At 43.7% G+C, this 26,641-nt stretch overlaps 1 protein-coding gene across 2 annotated transcripts in view; it reads right to left on the reverse strand.

Moving 5' to 3' along the window:
- Window positions 1–1,755: 1,755 nt before the first annotated feature.
- Window positions 1,756–26,641, reverse strand: part of VPS39 (VPS39 subunit of HOPS complex) — a 39,495-nt gene continuing 14,609 nt past the window's right edge. For both annotated transcript variants that reach the window (XM_074365948.1, XM_074365947.1), the window contains 21 exons: window positions 26,481–26,575; window positions 25,465–25,563; window positions 24,927–25,019; window positions 23,766–23,949; window positions 20,335–20,455; window positions 20,102–20,222; window positions 17,133–17,262; window positions 12,219–12,361; window positions 10,182–10,325; window positions 9,655–9,796; window positions 9,435–9,521; window positions 9,024–9,097; window positions 8,595–8,693; window positions 7,859–7,976; window positions 7,251–7,379; window positions 6,485–6,587; window positions 6,217–6,262; window positions 5,074–5,223; window positions 4,784–4,918; window positions 4,459–4,550; window positions 1,756–3,643 (listed from right to left, as the gene is read on the reverse strand). In XM_074365948.1, coding sequence (XP_074222049.1) covers window positions 3,568–3,643; window positions 4,459–4,550; window positions 4,784–4,918; window positions 5,074–5,223; window positions 6,217–6,262; window positions 6,485–6,587; window positions 7,251–7,379; window positions 7,859–7,976; window positions 8,595–8,693; window positions 9,024–9,097; window positions 9,435–9,521; window positions 9,655–9,796; window positions 10,182–10,325; window positions 12,219–12,361; window positions 17,133–17,262; window positions 20,102–20,222; window positions 20,335–20,455; window positions 23,766–23,949; window positions 24,927–25,019; window positions 25,465–25,563; window positions 26,481–26,575 — 2,381 coding nt within the window. In that variant the 3' untranslated portion in view covers window positions 1,756–3,567. The remainder of the gene's footprint in view (window positions 3,644–4,458; window positions 4,551–4,783; window positions 4,919–5,073; window positions 5,224–6,216; window positions 6,263–6,484; window positions 6,588–7,250; window positions 7,380–7,858; window positions 7,977–8,594; window positions 8,694–9,023; window positions 9,098–9,434; window positions 9,522–9,654; window positions 9,797–10,181; window positions 10,326–12,218; window positions 12,362–17,132; window positions 17,263–20,101; window positions 20,223–20,334; window positions 20,456–23,765; window positions 23,950–24,926; window positions 25,020–25,464; window positions 25,564–26,480; window positions 26,576–26,641) is intronic.

Below are 26,641 nucleotides of genomic sequence, written 5' to 3' on the forward strand. Positions count from 1 at the left end.
ATACATTCTTTACCCAGAATAGCTTATCCTTTAACCCAGAGCTGTATTCCAGAAAGGTGGTCACGGGCTGATAGCCTCAGAAAAATGAACAGACCCTCTGAAGTTTCTCTGTGACTCCAAGTGGATTCATCAATATTAAGAAGAATGCAGCAGCTGGAAAACACCTCGATTGCTGTCATCTTTCTGTTCCATCTGGTTTTTCTATAAAACCTCAGGGCACCAACCCCAAGATGGAGTCAGTCTAAGGCATTAGCCTGTTGACTCCCCTTTGCCTGGCAAAGCAGTAAGGCTGTCCTTTTCTAATTCTCCCAAAATTCTGTCTCCGAGTCTCAATTTGGCCATTGGGAATTTGGCCATGGAAATTTCTGGTTCCCTACAGTTTCATCTGGACTCCGAGGTGTTCCTAATCTCTCACAGCCTCCCTCGTTTGTTCTCCAAATACTGAGAGGCTGCCATGTGTCAGACACTGCCCTAGGACCTGGGTCTAAAGGTGAGGAGGGCCCAACCATATCTTAAAGAAATTCAGACTCGTAACTCCCTGTGGCTTCTGCCGAGGCCCCCTTCCTGAACCAGCAGAAATACCTCAATGGTCCAGGAGCAGAAGTAGGGATGTGGTCAGATGGTATCAATAAAGGTAGGTAAAACCCAGCCTGCCTGTCTTAAGCTACTAGAGAAAGGCTTCAGAGTCCCTTTTGATCATTGTAAGCCTCAGGCTGCAGACGGGGTGTGACCTCCCCTTTTCTGTGATCCACAACCATCTAGGTGGCCAAGATAGGCACCTCTTTCTGGAAGAAAGGATTTCTAGGGCAGTGAGCTGTCGGGAGATACATTTCTGTTCCTCAGCCAAGACCCAGTCATCTCCGCTCATCTCCCCAAGGCCCAAGGTGGAGAATGAAAAAATGACATCCAAGAATGAGGTGAATCAACTCAAAAATGAACCCTGCAGTCAAGTTCACACCAGAAACTCCCAGAACTGCTGTTGGCCAGGTCCCAAGGGGGTGGGCCTGTTTCTGCTTAATTTGGAGCATGAGGCCAAGACCGGTGCTGGTGTCTCAGAAATGCCAGAGTCCATCCCTCTTGGGGATGTGTACGCAGAACGTCTAGGCCACAGCCGGGAGCCTGAGGGAGGGGCTGGGAGCTAGCCGAGGGCAGAGCCAGGCCTGGCGTCCAGGGCTTCTGACTGACCTGAATGCTTTCTGGCTGTACCACACTCTCTCCTAGAAGTCATCAGCCCCATGCCTCAAGAAAGTCATGCCCCTTCATTCCCGATGTTTTTCACTCCCAGAGAAAACTCAGGATGGCCGCAGAAGGATCAGATCGCCTTTTTGGAGCTGGCCAAAGTGGGCCAACACCTCTCTGCTTCTCAAGCACCCCTAAGTCCCTCAGTCCCACCAACTCCCCACCTTTCATGCTCCTCCTAGTCACTGTGAGCTGCAGGAAGAGGAACTAGGCCCTAGTATGTGAAGTGAAGGGGAAATAACTTGGATTAGCTTGAGTCCCAATGTGCCCATTACACTTTGAGGTGCTGGAAATATTCCACATTTGTACTGTCAACACATTAGCCACCAGCCACCAGCCACAGCTGTACTGAACAGCACAGATCCAGACATAAGTGCACGTAACAGAAGTGCCATGTATATTTTTTTTTCCTTAGTTATTAATTGGCTTATTCTTCTCAATTCTTAAATTATCCTCTTATTGTTATTTTCACCAAATTCCACAGGAAAGGGGGAAAAGAGACCCAAACAGGCTCAGTTTCTTACTTCGTGGTGTTTATTATGAGAGCTCTTCATCAGTTCTCACTCTAGAGTGTTTACTTTCAGTCTTTTCCAAGCCTTCGCAGAGGGCGGAGTCTGGGGAAGGAGACCAGAGCTCGGGAACACGGGGTCGTTTATGTATTCCAGAAGGGAAGGAAACACACGTCTTTACTCTATTGCTTCAAACACGGGCGCCACACAGGTGGTGGGAACAGAAGATACAAATACAGCAGGCCAGGAAGGCAGGGTGCATGGGTTGGGCCAGTTTCTGCTGCACAGCGTGGGGCTGGCCTGATGATTCTGCTGCTGCTCCAGGAGGAAGCTTGGTCCAAGCTGGTGCAAACAGGGCCCAGGGCAGCACTGCTTCCGGGGGGCGGGGCGCGTGGCCAGTTGACCCTCCATGGACAGCATGCCTGGGAGCAGCCTTGTCTATACCACCAGCAAGTCGGGCTACAACATAGGCCCCAAACAGTACGGTGCTGTGGTTTAAAAAGGATCTCAGCATGTCAACAATAGGCCACTAGAAGAGTGTCAGTATTGGGCACTGTCACTCACCCTCATAACCGTTAAAAGATGTTGGGGCAACAAGACAGTGAATCTGCAAAACCCTAGGGAGTACAGGATGCAGAGCGCTCTCCCTGTGTGTCCTCAACCTGCACTCTGGGCTGTCCCCAAGCACTTCACAAGCACGCCTGACATCACGTCATTGTCAGTTCCCAGTCTGATCATTCCTTGTGAGCAGCAGAGATCCCCTACCTACAATATCCCAGCATAATCCTCCAACTCCTACAAAACAAAGCTGGAGAACAATGGCCAGGCCAGGCTGTCAGGTAGGTGGGTGACACTGGCTGGGGAGAGAAAGATGCCCAAAGCACAAAGCATTCTGCTCATAAAGCCTTAACCAACCTGCCCTGGGTGGCTGGTGGATGAACCAGGAGCAGGAGCCTCTGCGGGCATCTGCCAAGAGGATATATACCCAGGGCTACCCTTAGAGCTACCATCACACTTGGCCCTGAGAGACCAACAATGATGCTCTCCTAAGCTTCTAGGCAGAGAGCATACAGTCCAAAGAGGACCTATTTACATCCTTGAAAATCAATTTTCAATTAGTCCTAGAAACTGGGACTTCCTCCTGCTTCTCGTTTTACCTTTTTTGAAGTATTAGTTATTTCTGGTGTCAGGAAAATGGGAGAGAAAGCCTGAGTGGTAGTGAGGGGAGAGATAAGCAAAGAAAATAAATAGAAAAGGAGACTGAAAAATAAAGAGCCACGTGAGGAGACTGGTGGGGGGACACAGGGTCCGGCGACCATGGCGACCACCAGCGTTACCTGGAGGACGGGCCGTTTGGCCTTTGCAGCCAGAGGGGCTCTAGTACTGCTCTCCTCCCAGGACCCCAGCGCCCAAGCCGAGGGCGCCTGTGAAGCCCTGCACATGTCTCAACAGAGAACTCTGAATAAACAACCCCAGGGTTACAAACACTGGAGACAGTTTCCTTGTTGAGGTGATTGGAATGCAGAGGCAGGACGGTGCCATTCCCCACCTCCTCCTGTCCAAGCAGGTACTAAATTCTTCGGAACTGCCTGCAACAGAATGGAATACAAGGTGTAACTAATCTCTTTTTCTATTAAAAATCTGGCATCACCAGAACACGAATCTGATTAATTCCGAGATGTTCCAGGGCACAAGGGAGCCAGTAGTGTCCAATCAGGGAGACGCCTGGTGGTGGCAGCAGCCCCGATTCCCAAGGCTGGGGCCCTCTCTGCTCTGGGAGAGCCGAGCTGTCCGCTGCTCAGTCCTGGGCTTGCTGGGCTCAGGTATCAGCTGGGTTGACCTCTTTGGAGCAGAAGTAGTGCACGACCACTCCGTTGGGGTATCTTGCAAATGCACTGCAAGGAAGGAAAAGGACTCAGGAGGGAGGACTGCGTCTAAGACCGCTTCTTATTGGAAAAGGCCCTCTCCCGGAAGCCAACCCAGAAGCAGCCCATTCTAACCACAAATAGCCTGGCCCTTGGGTCTCTGGATTTATGGAGCCATCATCTCAAATAACTGAACAGAGGGAGAGATCCATGCCATTTGAATGGATGGGGATATTTCCTGTTGTCATCAGTGTGCAATACATGGGCAGATGGGGCAGCACCCTGGCCTGGCTCAGCAGGGCTTACTGAAAGCCCACTGCTCATGACAAGTTTTGGGCTGATTCTGACAAAGGACAGCCAGTCTTTCTAAAGAAAAGGATTCTTCCAGCCATTAGGAGAAAAAGGACAAATCACTCCTCTTTGAAAGAAAGGGGACTGAACAGAGTATATGCCTTAAAACAACGATGCTGGCTCAGGATTTTACTCAAGTCACGAGGCAGCAAGTTAAAAGAACTTCTTCCTTCAGAGGTATATTCTTACAAGATAAGGACCTCCTGCCCACACACCTTTCACACACCCACTGCCTACGTCACAATGTTTAGCTGCCAGAGGGGAAGGGCTTTATGGGCAAGAAGTCAAGAGCCTAGAGCCTCATGCCATACATTTCAGGCCTTTAAATTCTCAAAGCCCACCCCCAACAGATGACCTGGACGCCCTTTGGAGGCCCAAGAACTAAAAGTGGCCAGGACAGTCAGCAGCCTGCCTTCCTCTTCAGGTAAAGGGCAGAAATCCATCCTGTGTGACCCACAGCAGAGAGGATGCTGCGCACTGTGGAGGAGGCTCACCTGTTGCCAATCTTCTTCTTACAGACCATGCACACCTTCTCCTCCGTGATGATGCACTTCACCTGCTGGTGTAAAATCCGCTCTTCCTGGACCTGGGAGAGCAGAGATCGGGCGAGAACAGAAAGAGGAGCTGGCACTGTCTCATCTCCCAGCCCACAGACATTCCCCTCAATGAAACAGTTGCATCTAAGTGCCCAGTTAGTTGGTCGTGGGCTAGCTTGCACTACAGCGTTAAGGAGCACAAGGCTCCACCTTCATCTACAGGGATCGCGGTGACCTCGTACTGAAAAGTGCAAGCCCGCCCTCACGTCTGGAAGGCTCATACCCTCAGGAACTCTGCATGGAGAAGGTTCTTGAGCACTTGATTGAACCGTTTCTTTTGCGCATTCTCTTCCAAGACCTTTTCTAGAAAGATGCGTATATCATTAATCTGAGTGTTTGCTGGTAGGAGGTTGATGGCCTAGGGACGGAAGAGAGAAGGCAACAGGGTGAGGCAGGACAGGAAAGAAAGGGAGGAAATGCCTGAAGTCACAGAGGTCTGAACTCCAGTCGCTGCTCCGGTCCCTCTTCTCATTCACTGCTCCCCTCCATCCCACCTCCCTGAGCAGAGCTGACCTTGGTGGTGTCCAGTTTGCTGTGGTGCAGCTCGAGGACCTGCAGGGCGGCCTGGAGGTTGGCTTGTGGCTCCAGCAGTTCCAGCTTGATTGGCCCCAGGCAGTGCACGCTGGGGGGTGACAGGTACATCCGGAGCAGGGACAGATACACCTGTCTCATACAGGTACAAGCCACGCACGTCAGGCTGGCAGCAACCCTCCCAGAACCCCCAGCATGAAAACACCTAAAGGCAAGAGGGTTGGTCTACAGGAACAGCTATCATAGAGCATTTAAAACTCATTTTTCACCTTTTAAAAAATTTTGTAAGGGCATAGGTATAACTCAGTGGTAGAGCACATGCTTAGCATGCATGAGGTCCTGGATTCAATCCTCAGTACCTCTGTTAAAAGAAACTTTTTTTTGGTAAAGTTAATCAACTGAAGATGTCAAAAAATTAAGGATTGTGTTTTCTCTAAGAGAGAGAGAAAAAAGCAAATGCCGTATGGTTAGCATTATACTGTTGACAAAATGCCAACACTGCAAAATGACTCAAAGAGATCCTTCTTTTCCTTTGGCCTTGAAGGCTGAGACCCTGTAAGGTTTTGGCAGGTGGGGATTAACCCAAGATGAGAAGCCACATTTCCTACTGGTACTCACACCACAGGGTTTCTCAACCCTAGCACTCAACATTTTGGGCCAGGTAATTCTTTGCTGGGGCTGTCCTGTGCGTGGTTTCACAGCAACTCCGGCCTTTGCCTCCTAGATTCCAGTAGCACTTCCACCCCCAAGTCATGGCCACCAAAAACGTCTCCAGACATTGGCAAATCCATGTGCAATCTCAACAGAGCATGTACGTGCACCTTATCAGAACCATCAGATGCTCCTAGTCAATAGGCTGACCACGTAATTTATTATACAAGTCAGGATTCTTTCACAAGTAAAGAGTCAGGGGTGCTACTACGAATAATCACAATAATCCCAAGCAAACCAGGACCATGGTCACCTGTCTCTCCTTCAACACGCACATACAAAATCAATCAGCGCATTGACCGAGGCCCTGTCTTGTCTTAGCAATTCCTACCAGTGGCTACAGCAGAGGGGGGTCGCTATGCTAAGAGGGATAGTGCAATGCAACACATTCCCTGGAGCCGGCTCACTACTTACATCTTTGTTGCCATCTTTGTTTTGGTCATAATGCTTGTGGCAATACCTGCAAGGGAGAAGGGGGTCAGACAAGGCCGTGTCTAGAGAGAGGGCATCGATGCTGCCTGTGAGAGCAGCCCCACGACAGCAACACCGAGGGCCAGCACACAAGGTGATGCTCGCTCTCGCTGCAGAGTGGAGGGGTGGCTTTCTTGGCCTCCCATGTCTCGCATCTCTCTGGGAGGCCTCTCTTAGACCCTTGGGAGGTGGGAAAACAGGGTCAACGTACTCTTCAGCCATCCTGGTATCCTTCAGGATGTGGACATAGATGAAGAGAGCTTGTTCGTGTTTCCCCATGCGTCCCAGGAGGAGAGCACGCTCTTCTAAGAGGCCTGTGGGGAAAAAGGAGTTTAAGTAACCATCACCACCACTGGGCAAGTCCAAGGACAGGGGCCAAGTGATTAGAGGAATGGATATTGGGGAGATACAAAATGGGAAAAAATATTTTTATTACTTGGGATTTTTTTTAGGAAGAAAATTACTAACATTTTTAGAAGGGAGGGGTGGAGGGAGCTATTTTAGGAAATGCTTTATCCCCTTTTTTGTGATCACTTACAAATGGGGTAAGAACACCCGACGATCAGCCAAGTGCACAATAAGCAGCTGCAATATACGAGGCACTTAAGCTAAGGTAAGCGCACACCTGGTCTCTGCGCTCACGGAGTTTATACATCAGACAGACACGTCTTTTTCACACAAATTATGGCACATTACAAAAACTGCTGAACAATGAACTTGGCCAAGAATATGTACTGACGCAATAAACAGGTTTCAACCTGGCCATCGCTTAACATGTGGTTCACACCCAAAAGAGACACCTCTTAGTCAGGTTACAAAAGAGAGTCTTCAGAGGGGCCAGAACAGGAGCCCACCCTGAAACACGTGCTTGTCCCAGGCCCACCATCTTGGAGGGCTGGGGAGCTGGTAAGAGGGAAAGATCAGTTTCTGCATTTCCTTCTGCTGAAGTGGCTTCTGGACCTAAGCCAGACACTCACCATCAAAAGGAAAATCACAGATGAGCCGGCCCGGATCATAGTAGCTGGAAATTTCCAGGAACATCAAGAGCTTCTGTCGGTATTCTCCCAGCTCCCCCTCCTCCTCTCCAGCGGGGACTGGAGTTTTGCCTTTAAGGGAAACCAAGCTCAATGTGAACAGATGCTGTCGGGAAGCAATGGGGGGGTCGTCAAAAAAGATGAGGGGGTGGGGTTCAATGATGCCACCACAGTGGTCAGAAAGGGCCTCTGTGATGGTTTTTTGTGGACTTCACTTATTTTCTGGTCTTTAAGTGGCCCCAAAACATCAGCTTGAGGTGGAAAAAAAAAAAAGCCAAGCTGCTTAGAGAACCGCTTTGATAAATAAACCTGTTTCTTATCAGCACAGCTGTCATTCTGCAGACAGATCAGCTTCCTCCTCCTCCCAGGGTGCCACCCAGAGAGGCTCAGAGATGCCCCGATCCAGACACGAGCTCCTGAGTCTCACGTGCTGGGCAGTTAGCTGCCCTGGCTCCTCTGAGGCACCTCCTGCCCACCTGGGCCTATGGAGAAGCTCAGGTCCCAGCTCACCTCTAAGGCCCAGGGCCACCCGGCTTTCTGAGGACTGGTACCTGCAGGGAAGGACAGGAGATACTCCTTCATCAGACCTTGCACCTTTTCACAGTACAGCTGGATCAGGCAGTTGTGGAACCGAGAGCCTGTCTCCTCCCAAACGTGGATGATGTGTTCCTGAGGGGAGAGACATACGGGTCTGCCTGGTACCCTCCATGCCGTGACCCAGCCCAGTCTCCCAAGTTCCCTCACATTTTTAAGAGCTGACAGTTCCCATCCAGAATGTCCCCTAATTAAGCCGTACAGATCACCGAGGGATAGTTCTAAAACCACTGGGAAATTTCACAGTACAACCCAGCAATATCAAGAATTACTGTCTTAGATTTCCAATCTAAGCTCCTTTATTAATTTTGTCTCTCAATCCTCCAAATCAGCCCCTGTAATTAAGGTTAAACATTTGCATTCTGGTACTTAAGACTGATCTGGTTGTCCTCTGGTCACAGCTGAGTCTGGCCGTACAAATATGGCTTTGAAATGTTCTTCTTGAACATCATTCTCTTTTATCCCTCTGTACGTTACCTAGATTTAGAAGGTAGCATCAAAAAGTGACATTTCCAGCTTGGTCTACTGGGATCTCTTTCTTCAGAGAAGATTAAAAGAACCCTCTTCCTTACATTCCTTCCAGTCCCCAAGGGACACAAACCCCAATCTGAACTTGCTAATCAGTGACTCATGCCATCCTGGATCCAGGGTTTGGGTTTGAAGCTTTTTAGTTCAGACCAAAAAACAGCTTACCAGATATGGAATAGCCAGGCCCTTAAAATTCTCCACTAAGAAGCCAAGCACTCGGTCTCGTGGCAGAGACTCCACCTCTGGGAGGTCTTCAGTAAATATCTGTTGGAACAGAATCTGAGTTCCAGCATCTGAGAGCAATTCTTCCAAACGCACGTGCACACCCGTATAGGGTCAAGTGGACAGACACTGAAGCAGGAAAGCACACAAGAGGGCATCTGTAGCCAGTTAGTGTGGGGCAGACTAGCTTTCAGGTCCCCTGACGTCTGTGCAAGGCTCTTTCCACCCCACTGTTGTCTCATGTTTCCCATTCTACTCTTGGAAACACCAGGGAAACTGCATGACTCCTTCTACCCCTCCATTCACCACTGTCCTATGTAGAATCAGGGCCAAACGTGGGCCAGATAAATCCAAGGGACTCCCGTGACCTACCTTCAGGCCATCCTCTGGGAAGTCTCTCAGCACCCACACCGAGTAGGAAAAAATCAAATGCAGGTTTTCTGTGCCTAGAGGGAAAAATAAGACTTGTCAGCAGATGAAGCCCACCCACCCTGCCCACAGGACTGGGAGGGCAGGTGCCCAGGCTGCCCCAGGATTTATCTTCCAGTGAAGACAGCTCTGTTGGAGTACCAGTTGCTCAGGGCTGCTTGGGCCGACCACGCTGGCTACACACCACGGTGCTGTCACGGTTCCACCACTGGGGGACTTTCACCCCAGCTGGAGGCACCATGTTGGGTAAACAAAGGTAGGGACGGGACTGACCAGCCAGAATCAGAAGAGGAGAGAGATCAGGCCCACCTGAACACAATCCCTTCCCCGCCCCTCTCCACAAGCCGGACTTACCCAGATGCTGCAGGTACTGCACCGTCCTCTCGTGGCCTTTCAGAGGGGAGTTTGCTTTCTTGGACTGGTCCACCAGCACCTGCAGAGCTGGCCACGGAGCCCCAAAACAAGATCATGAGCCCCTTCCAGAAGGCGCATCTCCATGGCAGAGTCATCGCACCTCAGTAGGCTTCCCTTGTCAACATACAAGAGACCCTTCCGATCAAAGATACCCCCTCACCTTTCTCGTGGAGCCCCTTCTTCTCGTACAGGATTATCAGTTCACTGTACTTGTGAGCCTTCTTCAGCACATGTTCACTCTCTTCGATGTGGCAGTGATTGTTCTCCAGGCGCAGCAAGGGGGCCACCAGGGCCACGTTCGTCTGCAGAGAAGGCAGGACTTCAGCAGGACCTGCTTCCTGGGGGGCCCCACCCTTTCCCAGCACAGTTTATGCTCTTTCACACATGTTTTAAGGGTTTTTTTGAGGGGAGGGCAGAGGAAGTGAACATTTTCTTTGAGGAAATACTGTCCTGTTCACCTTGTAGCACTAACCCCGATCCTAACAGAGAAGACCAGCCCACTGTAAGATCCTGTGTCAGTATCTTGCCTTATCCCCTCAATTCCAAGAAGCTCACAGATGTCAGGTCAAGAGGAGGTGGTTTCCGTCATCAAAGACTTCACTCCTACCATCACAGACCCCAGCGTGGTACCTTCCCAGTTTCAGGGGGCTGGGGGACCGTGGGTACCCGAGTGTGTGGAGAACTCACATGGAGGTAACACTTGAGCAGGGTGGTGTCAATGATCTGTAGCAGCTTCTTCTTGGATTTGATGGTAGGAGTGCCTTCCATGAGTGGGGAGGTGCTGGACTGGTGATCGGAGTCATTCAGCTTCTTTACCAGTTGGCTTCGTTTCTGCAAAGGCCAAAAATGTAGGGTCAAGGCCAGGACTAAATCTTCCTTTATCACCTGAGCTACCAGGCAATTCCAAATACCTCCAAATCAGCTCACCTAGCTACCCTGATCTCACATTAGCATTCAATTTTTATCAAGGATCAAAGTAGATGACTGACAAACTGCCAGACACAATAACAATTATTTATTGAGAATTTACTACAGACCAGACACTATGCCAAGCACTTTATATATTATCCTATTTTAAACCTAAAACAAATGCAATTATTTTATCCCCATCTTACATGTGCAGAATCCAAGGCATAGATGCTAGACACCTCATACGTGGCCAAATGGCAGATTTCAAATTAAGTCCTGATTCCAAAGTCTAAGTTCTTTTATTCTTTTTTTAAACCAGCTTTATTGGGGTATAAGTTACATGCAATAAAATGTACACTTTAAAAGTATATTCATTTTGACAGATATACACATGCATGTAACCACCCCTCCAATCAAGGAACAGAACATTTCTGTTATCCCAGAGGGTCCCCTTGTGCTCTTTCCTAAGAATCTCACCCACTCCCCCGCCACTGATCTGATTTCTATCACTAGGGATGTACCTCTCCTAGAACTTCATGTAAATGGAATCATCCAATCTGTACTATTTTGTGTCTGGTTTCACATGTGTTACCATCTCTGTGGCACAATGCCAGTGGCAGTTACCTTCACACACTGCAAGTGTCAGAGGAGACCAGGGAAGAACGTGTGCTTAGAGTCCTAAAGCTAAGATAACTGCAAATAGAGGGTCTTCTGCGATGTCTCGGGCTTGGGAGACTTTCTGCCCTGGAAACCTTCTTCACTCGGCACATGGGCTGTGCTGTGTACAGACAGAGGCAAGTTTGTGTGCTCTCTGCAGGCTGCCAGCCACAGCTGGGCACCTCTGGAGCCTGATGTCAAGGAAGTGCCCAGGGTACACATGCCTGACTGGGCCTGCGAGACACTCACTGGCCCGGGAGCAGGTTGTGGGAAGCTGGTTTACAGTTTTCCTGGCAATACTTCTCATGCCAATCCGCGGACCCCTTATAACAATCTGCAGACCACTTACGGGAAAAAATAGTAAGTTCTCTGACTCTGAGTAGGTACACAGGAAATAAATAATAACCTTCTGCAAAGAAATGTAGGGTTCAGAGGCTTCAATGGAGATATTAGTTTTAGTGCTGACTCGAAAATTTCATTTATCAGCCCATAACAGTAAATTGGAAACAATTTAAGTCTAAATACTCCCCCTAAAAAAACCTGTTACAGAGGATATTTAATGACAGGGAAGGACTTTCCTAATACATGGTTAAATGTTTTAAAAGTAAACTATAAAATAATATATAGTTTGATATCCATTTGTGATAATTAACCAATTAATAAATAAACAAAAACTATTCACAATTATATATAAAAGTCTGGAAAAATGACACTAAAATGTTAGTTACTTTTCTCTGGGTGGTAGAGTTATAGGTGATTTTTACTTTTGCTTTATACTTTTCTGTGTTTTCCAAGTTTTCTGCATAGAGTAGATATTTTCTCCCCTAAGTATGTATGTTCCAAAAAAGTTTGGTTCAAAAAACTTATTCTTTTCTATCAACTAAACTTTTTTCTTTTTAGTTCCTCCAATAGCTTAGTATGAATTTACCAGGAACTGAGTGTGTTTCCTAGTATCAGGATCTGGCAAAAAAGAATTTAGTGCTATCGTTAAGCAGAAAGATGAAGCAGAAACAAATGAGGCCCCCTGCCTCCAACTTCTATAGTGTTCATTTATGGAATACCTGTGGCATTACAGACTGCCCTCAATGCGCTACTATAGAGAAGCAGGTACTGGAACTCCCAGGGAAACTCTTCCACACACTTCTGTATCAGACCTACCTGCGTCAGGTAGTCAATCAGAGCCAAGTGAGCCTTCTCCAGTTCAGCCCCAGAGAGCACAGGCAGCGGGTTAGGATACTGCAGCTGCTTCCTGTAGTCCGTGGGCAGCAGGTCAGGGTACAGGCCCATCACATGGGTAGGATCTGCATGGATTCCCCAGAAAGGAACACAGCAATTTAAGGATAAACTGAAACAAGACTAATACTACAGCAAAATAAGTTTCAGACTGATTTTTTTACAGGAATAACTCCAGGTTCATAAAAACCCAATGAATTATACACATATAATTTGAGCGCTATTTTTATATTTATATGTATATTTCGCTGAAACATTACAAAAGTGGCACGACTCTATATTCCAACACATACATAGAATTAGAATTGAAAATTCACTAACTTGCTAAAAGTAGGGGAGAAAAAGATTTCCCAAAGGGAAACTTGTAAGACATTGAAGTTGAAAAGATCAACAGATATAATATTTTTAAAATGTCAAAAAGGAATATTAGTAAAACAAAAAGATCATGTAACAGGCTGGGGAATATATCTGCAGCACATATGGCAAGAGGATAACAGGTCGATTAACAAGAAACAAATTCCCATAAATTGGTAAAAAAAAAAAAAGATTTCATTTGATTAAAGGGCAAAAGACATGAACAACTGACAAAAGAAGAATATACATTAAGTGGGAAAATGTTCTGCTACATTAAGAATCAAAGCAGTATACATTAGAAATGTCAAAGAGGTAACAGTTTTATATCCATTTAATTACTTAAAACCTTATTTTTATATGACACTACCTAGTACTTGCAATACTGTGAAACTAAATCACTCTTACATTGCTAAGGCAAAAATACTGCTACTTCAATAAGGAAAAAAGCACTTGGACCAACTAATCTCACTTCTAGGAGTGTATCCTCAAAAACAATCCAAAAGACGGGGGAGCGGGGCAGGGTCAATGCACCCAGTGAAAACCCCAGTCATTGCCTACTCCAGCGGTAGCCAGCCTAACAAAGCCATCCAGCACGTGGCTCCTAAACAAAGCCATACCTTCAAGACCGAGAAAAGTAACTGTTATGTCTAATTTATGGAAACAAACACAGAAAGTCAAACAAACTGAGAAGACAGAGGAATATGTTCCAAACAAAGAAACAAGATAAAGTCTTAGGAAAAAACCTTGATGGAATGGAGATAAGCACTTTACATGATAAAGAGTTTAAAATAATAGCCATAATGATGCTCAACGAACTGAGGAGAAGAATGGAGGAACACAGTGAGAACTTTAACAAAGAGAAAGTATAAGAAAGCAAGCATCAGAGCTGAAGAATATAATGACTGAAATGAAAAATACACCAGGGGGAATCAGTAACAGATTACATGATACAAAAGAACACATTAATGATCTGGAAGATAGAACAGTGAAAATCACCTGGGCAGAACAGCAAAAAGGAAAAAGAACTAAAAAATATAAGGACAGTTTAAAGGACCCTCTGGAACATCAAGCATACAAACATTCACATTATAGGGGTCCCAGAAAGAGAAGGAAGGGGCAGAAAACTTATTTGAAGAAATAATAGCTGAAAACTTTCCTAACCTGGGGAAGGAAACAGATATCCAGGTCCAGGAAGCACAGAGAATTTGAAACAATATTAGCTCAAAGAGATCCACACTAAGACATATAAGTAAAGTGGCAAAAGTTAAAAATAAAGAGAATTTTAAAGACAGCAAGAGAATACAACTGGTCACATACAACAGAACCCCTATGAGGCTATCAGTTGATTTTCCAGCACAAACTTTCTGGGCCAGAAGGGTGGAATGATATATTTAAAGTGCTGAAATTAAAAAAACTTACAACCAAGAATACCCAGCAAGGTTCTCATTCAGAATTAGAGGAGAGATAAAGAATTTCCTAGACAAGCAAAAACTAAGAATTTATCACTACCAAGCGGACCTTACAAAAAATGTCAGAATCTTCAATAAATGGAAAAGTAAGGGTCACAGTTAGAAATAAGAACATATATGAAAGGAAAAAAATATCACTAGTAAAAGCAAATACATAGTAAAGGCAGTGGATCAGTTACTTAAAAGGCTAGTATGAAGGTTAAAAGACAAAAGTCATAAAATCAACTACAAATACAATAAGTAGTTAATTGATACACAAAGTGAAAAGATGTAATATTATAACGTCAAAAACAAAATTTGCAGGGAGGGGTTAAAAATACTGCTTTTAGAATGCATTCGAACTTAAAGTGAGTATCAGCTTAAAATAAACTGCTGTATATATTGACTGATATATATAAACCTCATGGTAACCACAAACCAAAAACCTACAATAGATACACAAAAAAATAAAGAGAAAGGAACCCAAAGATAACACTAAAGAAAATAAACCACAAGGGAAGGGTTTAGCTAAAAGAAGAAACAGAGAAGAACTACAAAAACAACCAGAAAATCATTTACAAAATGGCAGTAAGTACATACCTATCAATAATCACTTTAGATATAAATGGACTAAATGTTCCAATCAAAAGACACAGGGTGGTTGAGTGAATAAAAAAAACAAGACCCATATATATGCCACCTACAAGAGACTCACTTCAGATCTAAAGACACACAGAGACTAAAAGTGAAAGGGTGGAAGAGATATTCCACGCAAAGGGAAACAAAAAGAAAGCTGGAGTAGCAATACTTAAATCAGACAAAGTATACTTTAAAACAAAGTCTATAACAAAGACAAAGAAGAGGTCATGATAATAAGGGTCAATCCAAGAAGAGAATATAACATTAATAATATTTATGTACCCAACATAGAAGCACCTAAATATATAAAGCAAATATGAACAGATATAAAGGAAGAAATTAACAGTAATACAATAATAGTAGGGGACTTTAATATCCCATTGACATCAGTGGATAGATCATCCAGACAGAATCAATAAGGAAACATTGACCTTAAATAAGACATTAGCCCAAATGCACTTGATATAAAGAATATTCCATCCAAAATCTGCAGAAGAGACATTCTTTTCAAATGTATAAGTAACATCCTTCAGGGCAGATTGCATGCTAGGCCACAAAACAAATTCAAGTTTGAAATTATATCTAGCATCTTTTCTGACCTGGCGTTTTTGGATTACTGATTCAATTTCATTACTAGTAATCAGTCTGTTCAGATTTTATATTTCTTCCTTATTCAGTCTTAGACAATTGTATGTTTCTAGGAATTTATTCATTTCTTCTGGGTTTCCCAATTTACTGGTATATAATTGTCCATAGTAGTCTCATGATTGATTGTATTTCTGTGGTATTGGCTGTAACTTCGCCTCTTTCATTTCTGATTTTATTTATTTGGGCCCTTCCTCTTTTTATCTTGATGAGTCTGGCAAACAGTTTATCAATTTTGTTTATCCTTCCAAAGAACCAGCTCTTACTTCCGTTGATCTTTTCTGGTTCTCCCCGCCCTTGGCCACTATTTCATTTATTTATGCTCTAGTTTATACTACTTCCTTCCTTCTAGTAACTTTGGGCTTTGTTTTCTTTTCCTGGTTCTTTCAGATGTAAAGTTAGATGATTTATTTGAGATTTTTCTTATTTTCTGAGTTAAGTCTGCATTGCTATGAACTTCCCTCTTAGAACTGCTTTTGTTGTGTCCCCTATATTTTAGAAAGTTGTGTTTCCATTTTTGCTTTTCTGCAAGATATTTTAATTCTGTCTTTGATTTCTTAATTGACCCATTGGTTGTTTAGTACCATGTTGCTTAGTCTCCATGTATTCGTGTTTTTTCTAGTTCTCTTCCTGTAATTGGCTTCTAAGTTTCATACTTTTGCAACTCAACATCAAAAAAACCCCAAAGAACCCAATTAAAAAATGGGCATAGGACCTGAAGAAACATTTTTCCAAAGAAGACATACAGATGGCCAACAAGCACATGAAAAGACGCTCAACATCACTCATCATCAGGGAAATGCTAATCCCCATTAATTAAATGCTGTCCCCCATTAATTTTGTAGGTTCCTCCACCTGCCATTCCCCTAATATTCAAATAAACCATGCTTAATTTAACCAGATACTGCTTAAATTACCCAGAATTGATCTCCCTTGCTCACAACAAAGAACCTTAACTGATACAGGGAGTTACCACAGATCTTGATTGGCCAATGTCAAGGGAAGGTGGGAAAAAGGCAAAACAAAAAAGAAAGAGTCAAACCAAGTATATATAGACTGATCTAAATTAAGTAAAAGTGGAATATACCCAAATGAAAAATTTAATACTAATAATACCAGCAAACACCTGGCATTCATTAAGTACCACACATTGTTCTAAGCACTTTAAACTGCACAGCAACACTATGAGATGAGTAGTATTATTCCCCCTGTTTTGCAGAGGAGAGAACTGAAGCACAGAGAGGTTCAGTAACTCTGCCTGAGGTTAAGCAGTCTGACTTCCAAGTACCAGCTCCTCACCACAATGCTCTAATGTCCAGAGAGTTTTTAGGACACTGAGTTTTTAGGACACTTTTGGAAAGGCTTTGCAGCACTGCCCTACTCAAAATGACCTACTGTTGAATCCTACTAAGCTCAGGTCACTGACTTCTGTCCAGAAAAGGATTCAATAATGACTAAATCAAATGTACATGTGTTGACTTGAATGCCTTTCTGTCACCTTCCTCTAATGACAGGGGCAAACCGTCCTGGAAAACAGGAAATCTGAATTCATGGGTGAAACCAGAATGATAAGACGAGGACTGTAACTCTGTAGCCACATGGCCACCCACGGGATCCTGCTAGGTGTGAGGATCAATTTAGATGAGTATAAACATTCCCCGTTCTCAGAAGTCTGGTATCATTTCTCCCTGTCCTTTCCAGTTTCCCTTCCCTTGACTTAGTTTCTTATCCCAACACCATACACACTTGTTACCTGTGCCAAGCTTAGCAAAGACCTGCATGGACTCATCAAAACGCTTCTGGCAAAAGAGGTTGAAGGCATACAAGTTCTTGATGTGATGTATCTGTTGCTGCTTTTCACTGTCAGAATCATCTTTCATTTCCTAATAAGAGAGCAAAACAGGTAGAAGCTCACTCACTCAATAAATATTTATTCAGTATATATTAGGATTTAGATAATATCCGAGGACATGCATGTACCAAAGTGTGCAAAGCGGTCACATGGCATCTGCCCTCACAGACTACCCTTACATTCTAATCATAGGATTGATAAGTAACAATTAAAATACAACAAGCTTTCTACAAAATACCTGACCAACACTCCTGAAAACTGTCAAGGTCATGAAAAACAAGTTAAGATTAAGACATTGTCATAGACACAGATTAAGGATTTGTGACAGCTAAATACAATGTGATTTCTGGATTTGAACTTGAAACAGAAAAATGCACATTAATGGGAAAACTGGCGAAATCCGAATCAAGTCTAGAGTTTAGTTTAAAAACAAAAAAATCACACAGAACAGGGTGAGTGGTGACAGAAGTACATGGTGGGGGTATTCAGTCTAGTCTGAATGGTGGGTCCAGGAAGGCTTCCAGGAGGAATGTAAACTGAGACACAAAGGATGAGCTGGAGTTAGCCTGTCCCGGCAGGGGACAGACAGGAGGGGCCCAGAGGCCAGCACATGCACCAGGCCCTAAAATGGCAGCGAGAGAGCACGGTGTGCTCAAGAAATGAAAGACATTTCACATAGCTGGCACAGTTGAGAAGGGTCCTGTTGAAGGTAAAAGCCAAATTAATACAGCTACTTATTATCTCTGTTTCTTCCTTTAACTATTTTTCCCCCTTAACATCTTTTTATGCCAATCTTTACCACATTTAATTTCTTCCTTCAAAATGTCTCTCAGTGTTTTCCCTTCCTTTCTTTTCCTTTTCCATTGCTGTCACCCTAGTCTGGACCATCATCAGCACATGGTCGCACCTGGGCTAAGTTCTCTTGCTTGGTGCTTTACAGGCTCTCAGAGCCTGGCCTTCTGATCTGGGTTATTCCCAGACGTTCAAGCCACACCCTCCATGCCAGTCAAGATGAGCTCCAAGCGTCCTGGAAATACTTGTCTCCACACTTGTTTTCACTTCTTTAACTTCCTCGAGCTCTGTAACTCTCCCCATTTCCTGCTCCTGCTCTTACTTACACTTAAAGGGTCCAAACTTAGGATGTCTTTTCCAGCCCAATTCCAAAGTTTAGTAGGGAATTGCCCTCTGAAAGTTTCATGTGTGTTCTCTGATTTATTTAAATAAAAGATAGGTCCCTGAAGAGCTAAGATGATATCAAGCAAGCTTCTTTCATCACAGAGCAGAATACCTGGTGAGTACAAGCACAGAAAAGAGAAGGGAAAATGGAAACCCACTTCCATCTTCCTTACAGACGATTAAAGAGACAACCTACAGGAGGAGAATCCCTGAAAAGACCCAAGACCTTCCTGTTAAGAAAAAAATATACTAAAAAAGCTATGTGCTACATACTACTCTTTTTATAAAGTTCAAAAACTACATACATATTCAGGCACACAAATATATGTAAACGATTTAACAAAAATTTTTGAAGGGCATGATAAACACAACAGTTAGGGTAATGGCTGTGTCTGGAGGGTAGGCAGAGGGATACGATGGGGAGGAACATGGAGGCTATATAAGTTATTTTGGGGGGCAGGAGGTGGGTTCATGGGGATTCATTATTTTTAAAATGAAAATAAAATAATTTAGAGCAACAGATGAGTTGGGGGAAAAAGTAAGATGCTGAAATTTAATGCCCCAAGAAAGAAACAGTCTTTATGGGAGATTAAATGTGTCTAACCATTAAGACTGGATTTGGGGGGAGAGGGTACAGCTCAGTGATAGAGTGCATACTTAGCATGCAAGAGGTCCTGGCTTCAATCCCAAGAACCTCCATTAAAATAAACAAATAACAAAAGCCTAATTACCCTCCCCTCAAAATTAAAAAAAAATTAAAAAAAAAATAAAGACTGGACTTTTATTCCAAATCTAGAACTTATACATCTAAAATACACGTTGCTCTTTGGAAGTTTCTACCATATATGATTATAAACATTTGTATTCTAGAATTTGTGACCACTGTTTTTCTTTCAGAAATAATTTATAAGATACTCTAAAAAACTTTTCCTACTATTATCTTCTTAAAAATCTCTTTTACCAAATTGGCAGTGTCTGGTTTAATGACTAAGTGAGGCTCGGAATGACTTGTTTCGTAAAATCAAATCCACCCTTTACAGGTGACAGTAATCACCACGGGGGATGTTTAGAAGACCAAGACAGGACTCAAAAGTCTATCTCCAAGAAGTGTATTGGCAATGGGAGCATCACTGAAAAAGAGCATGGTCACTACTTTGCTGTGAGTAACACCCCATGCAAATGTTCAAGGAGAGTGACAGTCGTAAGAGAGCAGCCCTGCTGACTGCAGCAGGGCTTAAGGTGGGTTCAGAATACCTAAAAAAGGCCTGCTTTTCCAAGCACAGGAGCCTACTGGGGAAAGGGATTTTGGAAAGCCCTTAAGTTGGTGCATTCAACCAAACTGTAATCTTGACATTTATGATTGTCATTTTAATGTCTATATTGTCTTTCATTTTTCCAGGTCATACTATATCTATTCAATTATTTTATTGTCCTATTAATTCTATGAAATATTATTATTATAATTGACACTCATTCTACATTTGACAGACAAGCAAACTGAGAAAGGGAAATCACTTAAGAGTGACACAGATATTTTATGGCAGGGTCAGATCCAGAATCCAAGCCCCCTGACTTTCAGCTTTGTGCTTACTCCTCCAGTCGAAACTAAATATGAATGTTTAAACCCAAATCACCTGCTTTGGAGAATAATGAGGAAGGCAAATTTACTCCCGGATCTCAAACACAAGACTTACTGCAAGCTGCAGAGCCAATTCAAACTGCTTGTCCTGGAGAAGCTGCTGGATTTGGGTTGCCATGGGGACTGGAATGAGTCTCCAAACAAAATGGTTGCTGGCCACATAGATAATGTTTGATCTGGAGACAGGAGTAAGAGGATTAGCAAAAGAGGACGGGCTTCATGATGACACAGATGACTTTAGAGTTTTGGAATAATATGGCAGCTACAGTAAAGAAAACAATCCCTTACCCTCCCGAGGTAATGAAACGAGGCCTTTGCAATTCAATGCTCTGGACCAGGAGCCTTGGCTCAAATGTTCGGATCTCCACATATCGAGGCAACACTGCAATGATGTAGGGAGGCTGGTGCTCTGTGCAAGAGAGAACATCTTGAGTTGTGGTTCTGGTATAAGGCTTTAGGTTTATGGACTGTTTCAGCTTCTCATTTCTAAGCTGCATTTTGGATCTCCAAATAGTCCACTAGTCAAATACCAAACCAAGGTCCTACACTGTGATATACAAAGAAAAAAAATGTTTGTCTCAGTGATGCTCAGAGAAATCTCTTGCACAGAAAGGATGCAACCAGCTTTGCTCAGAGGGACCTGATCTCACTCCTACTGTTTCCCTGCAAGAACTGGGTGAAAGCGTCACTGGCTCCTTTCTCATCAGTCACAGAGCCAGGCCAAAGGCCTGCTGCAGCTGCCCCTAACAACACGTCAGTGGGAGAGCAAGGTCACGTAACTTCTTTCATTCCTTTAGGAAGGCAAGAGGAGGGCAACTTCTTTTTTCCCCAAAACTTATGCTAAAGAAAGAGATCCACACATCTGGCCAAGGCTGTTTCTGCTTGAGATTTTCACAGAGAAAAGATGCAAAGCTCCACCTGATGCTCCACAGTTCACAGAGAAGGCAGCTGGATGGCATTCTCAGTGTAGCCATTTTTTACCACTTATATGTGGTATCTAGAGTGTCAGATTCATAGACACAGAAAGTAGAATGGTGGCTGCCAAGGGCTAGGGGGAGGGGAAAATGGGTTGTTGTTTAATAGGTTAGAGTTTGTTTGGCAAAATTAAAAAGTTCTGAAATCTGCTGCACGACAATGTGAATATATATAACACTACTGAACTATATACTTAAAAATGGTTAAGGTGACAGATTTTATGTTACGTGTTTTTTTATGACAACTAAAAATAAAATTTTTTAAAAGGTAAAAAAAATTAGTAAAAAATGAACCACTAGATGGCATAATTACCATATAAAAATTTAACCTCAAAGAATATATGCATAAGAATAGTTTCTTAGTGTGGCTAACTTGCTATAAATTTATTTTCCTTGTTACTTATTTTCTGATAAAGTTTTCCATATTATATCTGCAATATTTATATTCTAAATGAATAATCTGATAAAATTTCAAAGCCAGAAGGGAACTCAGAAATGAGGAAACGAGACCTAAAGATACTTTCATCAATCTGAATGCTGTTAATTGTTATCATAGTGGTGTTTTTCATTTTACCAAAAATTAAAATTAAGCAGCACGTTGTTTCGTATTGGATTCTTTTCTTTTTATGCTGGCCTCATTTTAAAAAGCTATTCCAATTTTCTTTCATGTTAATTTGTATAAGTACATAAAATTTCTCTGTCCTTTTTTAATCTGGCCCATTTTCATAAGATCTCACTTAATAAAAGAAGTAATCTAGAATAGAAACCCTTCTTGGTGGTCACATCTTATCATTTGTTCAGTCTCCCCAGCTCTTTGACAACAGAGATGGTCTGGGTCTCTGTGTCTTCAAACTTGGCAGTGTGGCCGATAAATGGCTGACAGTGACCGCGACTGACTACTCAGCAAGCACTTACTAGGAGGCTATGATGTTTCAGGCACTACTCAACGTGGACCAAGACTGGAGCCCAGAGCTCCTGGAGCTCCTACACGAGGAGAGGGGACTGACAATGCACCACAGCCAGTGGGACAGTGCAGCTGCCATGACGGAGAAACCTGAAAGGGCAGTGGAAGCACCAGGGGGAAGTGACTAATCCTGCCTGCAGGTCAGAGGAGACCTCAGAGAGGAAGTGCCACTGAACGGGGCCTTGTCACTCAAGCAGGACACTGCTGGGCAAAGAAAGGAAAAGGCAACAGCACTGACGAAGGCACAGTGATGAGGGGTCCTTTGCAAATGATGGGCACCTGGCTGAAGGAGTGACGAGGGGAGCAGAAACATCAACCAAGTTAAAAGGTGGCCCATCCTAAGAAGTTTACGCTTCTTCCTGTCAGATGGTGATTCTCCCACCCGCCTCAGAAAGAACTTCCTCTCCCTCAGTATGTTAAGGCACAGAAATGTTTTTGGGAAACATGGCCAAAGGTGCCGGGCACTAGCAAAGCTTTTAAAACAGGAACTGTTACACTGGGGAATCAGAAAGCTACTTCCAGTGCCCCGCATCTTCACCTCATCTGCCGCGGTTCCTCTTCCGAAGGGAAAACAAGGGTCCCTAGAACATCACAAAGCCTCTTGTGAAGCTCTTAGCTTCCCCAAACCTGTTAATATACATCATCTTGAGTGGTGTAAAATACGGTCATTTTGATTTATCTTCCTTCTGGTCTGTTCATCTCTAAACACCACCAGAATAATCACCCTAGAATATGATGCTTTTATCAATTTTACCACTTAGGATCTGCTGGCCTCTCAGACCTTCACATGGGCCTCTAACAACCGACCCTGCCCGTATTCCTCTGTTATCCAGACCGCCTGTTTCAGCCAGGTCAGTCTCTGGAATGCCTGCCCTCTCACAATCAGCACGTCTTCCGTATTTCTGCTCACTGTTCAACTATTCTTTCTGCCTAGAAAGAAAGAAATTTTTCTTCAAGCCAGATCCTAAATTCCCTGCCTGATCTAGTCCAATCTTAATGAAACTTCTTACTGATGTATTGAACAATGTACTTCCCCTTTCTAAACTAGAAAATCTTAACTCTTCTGATTTAACACCTTAAGCAGTGCCTTGTTTCACCTCTTTTTCCAAGATGTAATGCTCGTCTCCCAAGCTACGGCCCTTAAAGACAGCATGTCTGCAGCCCCCTCCACAGCAGTAACTATTATGAAAATGCTCACTCTTCCAATTGAAAATGAATTGCTGCGAGCGTGCTCACACACTCCCAGGCAATACCATCGCAGAGAGCTGAGAGCCTGTGGCAGGCGGAGGAGCAGAAACAGCTAACGAGTAGGACAGAGACTGACACGTGAATGCAGTCTGTGCTGCTAAGCTACAAAAACAAGAGCAGCGACAACCACCACATCACAAACCTTCTGATGCTGAGTTACACGTATTAGAGGACCAACCAAAGAATTTCCACTAATTTCCAAATGTAGTCTGTTTGGCAGAGGACACAACAGAACAATTTAAAAGGAGGTAAAAGAAAAGGAACTAAGAGGTAAAAATAGCAGTAGACAATCACTTCCTAAAATGTACAGTTCTGTTTATATTTCTTCCCCTCTGGGACGAAACCTAACTTCCTACAAAAACCAGAATATCCCATTTTTAATGACCCTCAAACACTCATCTATTTACAAGAAAAGAAACAGAGCGGATGACAGTGTATCTGCAGTCTGCAAAAGCTAAGAATGGGTTCCGTTCTGCCACGGGGGGTGCACAACCCCCACCCAAAGTGGGAAACAGCAGCTATGGCGGTCTCACCCATGGCCACCGGGATGTCTGTCCAGTTCAGGGCACACTTCTGCGTGCAGACCCCCTCCTCATTGAGCACCACTGTGAGATCATCCTGACCCACGGCTACTTTTCCATCTGCCAGAGGGGCAACCAAGGGTTCCAGCTGTTTTCCTGTTGGAAAGAGCTCTTTGATGGACCCCTTTCCATCCACCTACAGGAAGACACAAAGTAAGTCACCCAGCATTCTTCAGCCACAGGCATGAACATAGATGGTCTGAAAAATCAAATTAAAACCCCAAACCTACAAAAGCCAGTAACATTCCTTGTCTGGCAAAAAGAAATACTGAGTTTGTTAGGATAAATTTTGTAATCACAATGTAGATGCTGATCAAATTAGGCTATCCCAAGAATATAATTATAGAACAAATATATTAACTAGTTAAACAATAAACAGGTAACACAGCAGGGAGGTGGGAGGTGGGGAGAAAAACTTCTAGAATTGCCAAGTCTGGGGATCATGAAAGGTGTATGAAGCTAAGAAATTTATACTACTTGATAAAATGAATGGCATACCAACCTTTTCTACATACAGTATACACACTATAGGGAAAAAACCCAATGTCATGGATATTTCCCACTTAGGTTAGGAGAAAAAAAGCCAGTTATAAAGTATAATATTTTTGTAAACAGGGCAGAAGTCCATCAGCAAAAAGTTAACAGTGATAACTTGAGTGGGGGGGTTTATGGATGACTTGTACTTCTTTTATTTTCCTTATCTATATTTTCTATAATAAAATAGATGGCTTTTGAAATTAAAAAAACAGGGGGGTGGGCATAGCTCAATGGTAGAGCACATGCTTTGCATGCACAAGGTCCTGGGTTCAATCCCCAGTACCTCCATTAAAATAATAATAATAATAATAATAATAATAATAATAATAATAATAATTATTATTATTATTATTATTATTATTATTTTTATAATGATATACTAAGATTTTGAGGGGCAGGAAACTCAAAGTCTTAACTTAATATCACGATTAGTATATAATTCCTGAGCACTGAAGTCTCAAGATAGCAGCCCATGATAATGCTCTTGACCTGCAGTTCAGAAGCACATTATCATCTCCCCAGGTAAATTCATAATCATCTTCCCCAAGATGACATTTGCAAAATAATAAGTTTTACCCTTATTAGGTAGTAGTCTCTCTTGAAACCCACACAGATAGAGTTTTCACACCATGCCATGGATTTGGGTACATCTGGTACACTAAAGTCCCCCTGAGGAAAGAGAACAAGAGTTCAGCTGGAAAGATGTTAAGGCAAAAAAAAAAGACCTTCCTGTTATTCTACCCCAACTCTGTAAAATCACCCTCACCCTCATCTGAATATAATCCTATTAGCACAAGGCCAGGAAGCCACCCATAATAAAAATAGAAGTCACCTGTGAACTGGACAAGGTGCATTCATAAAAGGTTTTCACCCTCTTTGATATAAATCAACCTATATAGATGTAGAATTTGTCACCCCTGCCTCTGAAGGCCCGGACACTTTGACAGGTGGGCATGGATAACCCTCAGGTACTCAAGCAGAGCATTCATCTGGGGAGAACTCCAAGACTGGGGTCCTGAGCTTCACAAGAACTGAACAGGAAGTCTTTCAAGCTATGGGTCAACTTAGCAGCAGCTCCCACCCAACCCATGGACCAGGTAACAGTGGACTTTACCTGCAATTCGTGAAATTCCCTGTCTTTCCAGAAATAGAGCTGCAGCTTCTTTTTCACGGCAACACACATCCGCAACACCTCCTCACCAGTCTCTGTGTGCTGGGAAGAGACGCCCAGAGCGAATGAGGATGTGCATATGGTGACGCCGTAACTGAGTGACAAGTGAATTAAGGATATTCTACCTTGAAATGGCCACTGATCTGAACACCCCCCCCAATACAAAGTCACACTGCCAGACAAGCTGAGCCCAAGTACACCACTCTCTAAGATGTACTCAGAAACAAGAGGCTGAGGAGCACTTCCTTCCCAAGGGCCGTCAGTCAGAGGCCCCGGCCCCAGCAATCCCATGGACATTCGTAATTCAGACAGGAGAACCTACATAACGGCTTCCTCCCTTTTTTCTTAAATGTTTCTTGTTCATGGCTGTCAATACATGCAGGGTCAGGGATCAGCCTGTGTCAGTGACAGCAAGCCCACGTTTAATGCTTTAAAGGAGTGGGGGGACAGAAAGTGCCCAACCGATGCAGCGTCAATGTAGACCACAAATATGAAAAAGGGATCAAAGCTGAGCAGAGGGGTGGGGTAGATCTTGAAGGACGATGAATTGGCAAAAATCAGGAGAAATGTCTTTTCTGAATAGGAAAACTGCCTAAAGACAAAGACCACAATGACATGTTTAGAATAAGAGTCAGTTTAATGTCCTATTGCTGTGTTCACGTACTGTTAACAGTCTCGATTTCCCACTAACGGTTTGTCCACGGCAAGGGCTTCCATCTTTGGTTAGCTGCCTCCTGAAAGACGGCTGTCCGGTGCTCTAATTAGCACACACACACAAAATGCAAGTGCTTCAACTTCAGGTCATATACTAAGGGGGAAACTTCTCTAATACAATCTAAAATCAAATACTCTCTTCGGAGTCTCTGCTGAGTCTGGACATCAATCTTATCCTTCCCATCTAATGGTAGGAAAGATGTAGATCAAAGCACAAAGTCAGATTTCACCTTGCCCACACTTACCTGGAGGTCACATGTGAACAGTGATGCTCCCTTTGCCTTAGAAACCGTAGTGATTTGTTGAAATGTCAACAGGTCATGGACATAAATATTATTTTCTGTTTGGAAGGAGATAAAACACTACTATAAATGATCACAGTTTTCTAGTACAGCTACCTTTAAGA

Source organism: Camelus bactrianus, chromosome 6, assembly GCF_048773025.1.
Source record: "Camelus bactrianus isolate YW-2024 breed Bactrian camel chromosome 6, ASM4877302v1, whole genome shotgun sequence".
Taxonomy (NCBI): Eukaryota; Metazoa; Chordata; class Mammalia; order Artiodactyla; family Camelidae; genus Camelus; species Camelus bactrianus.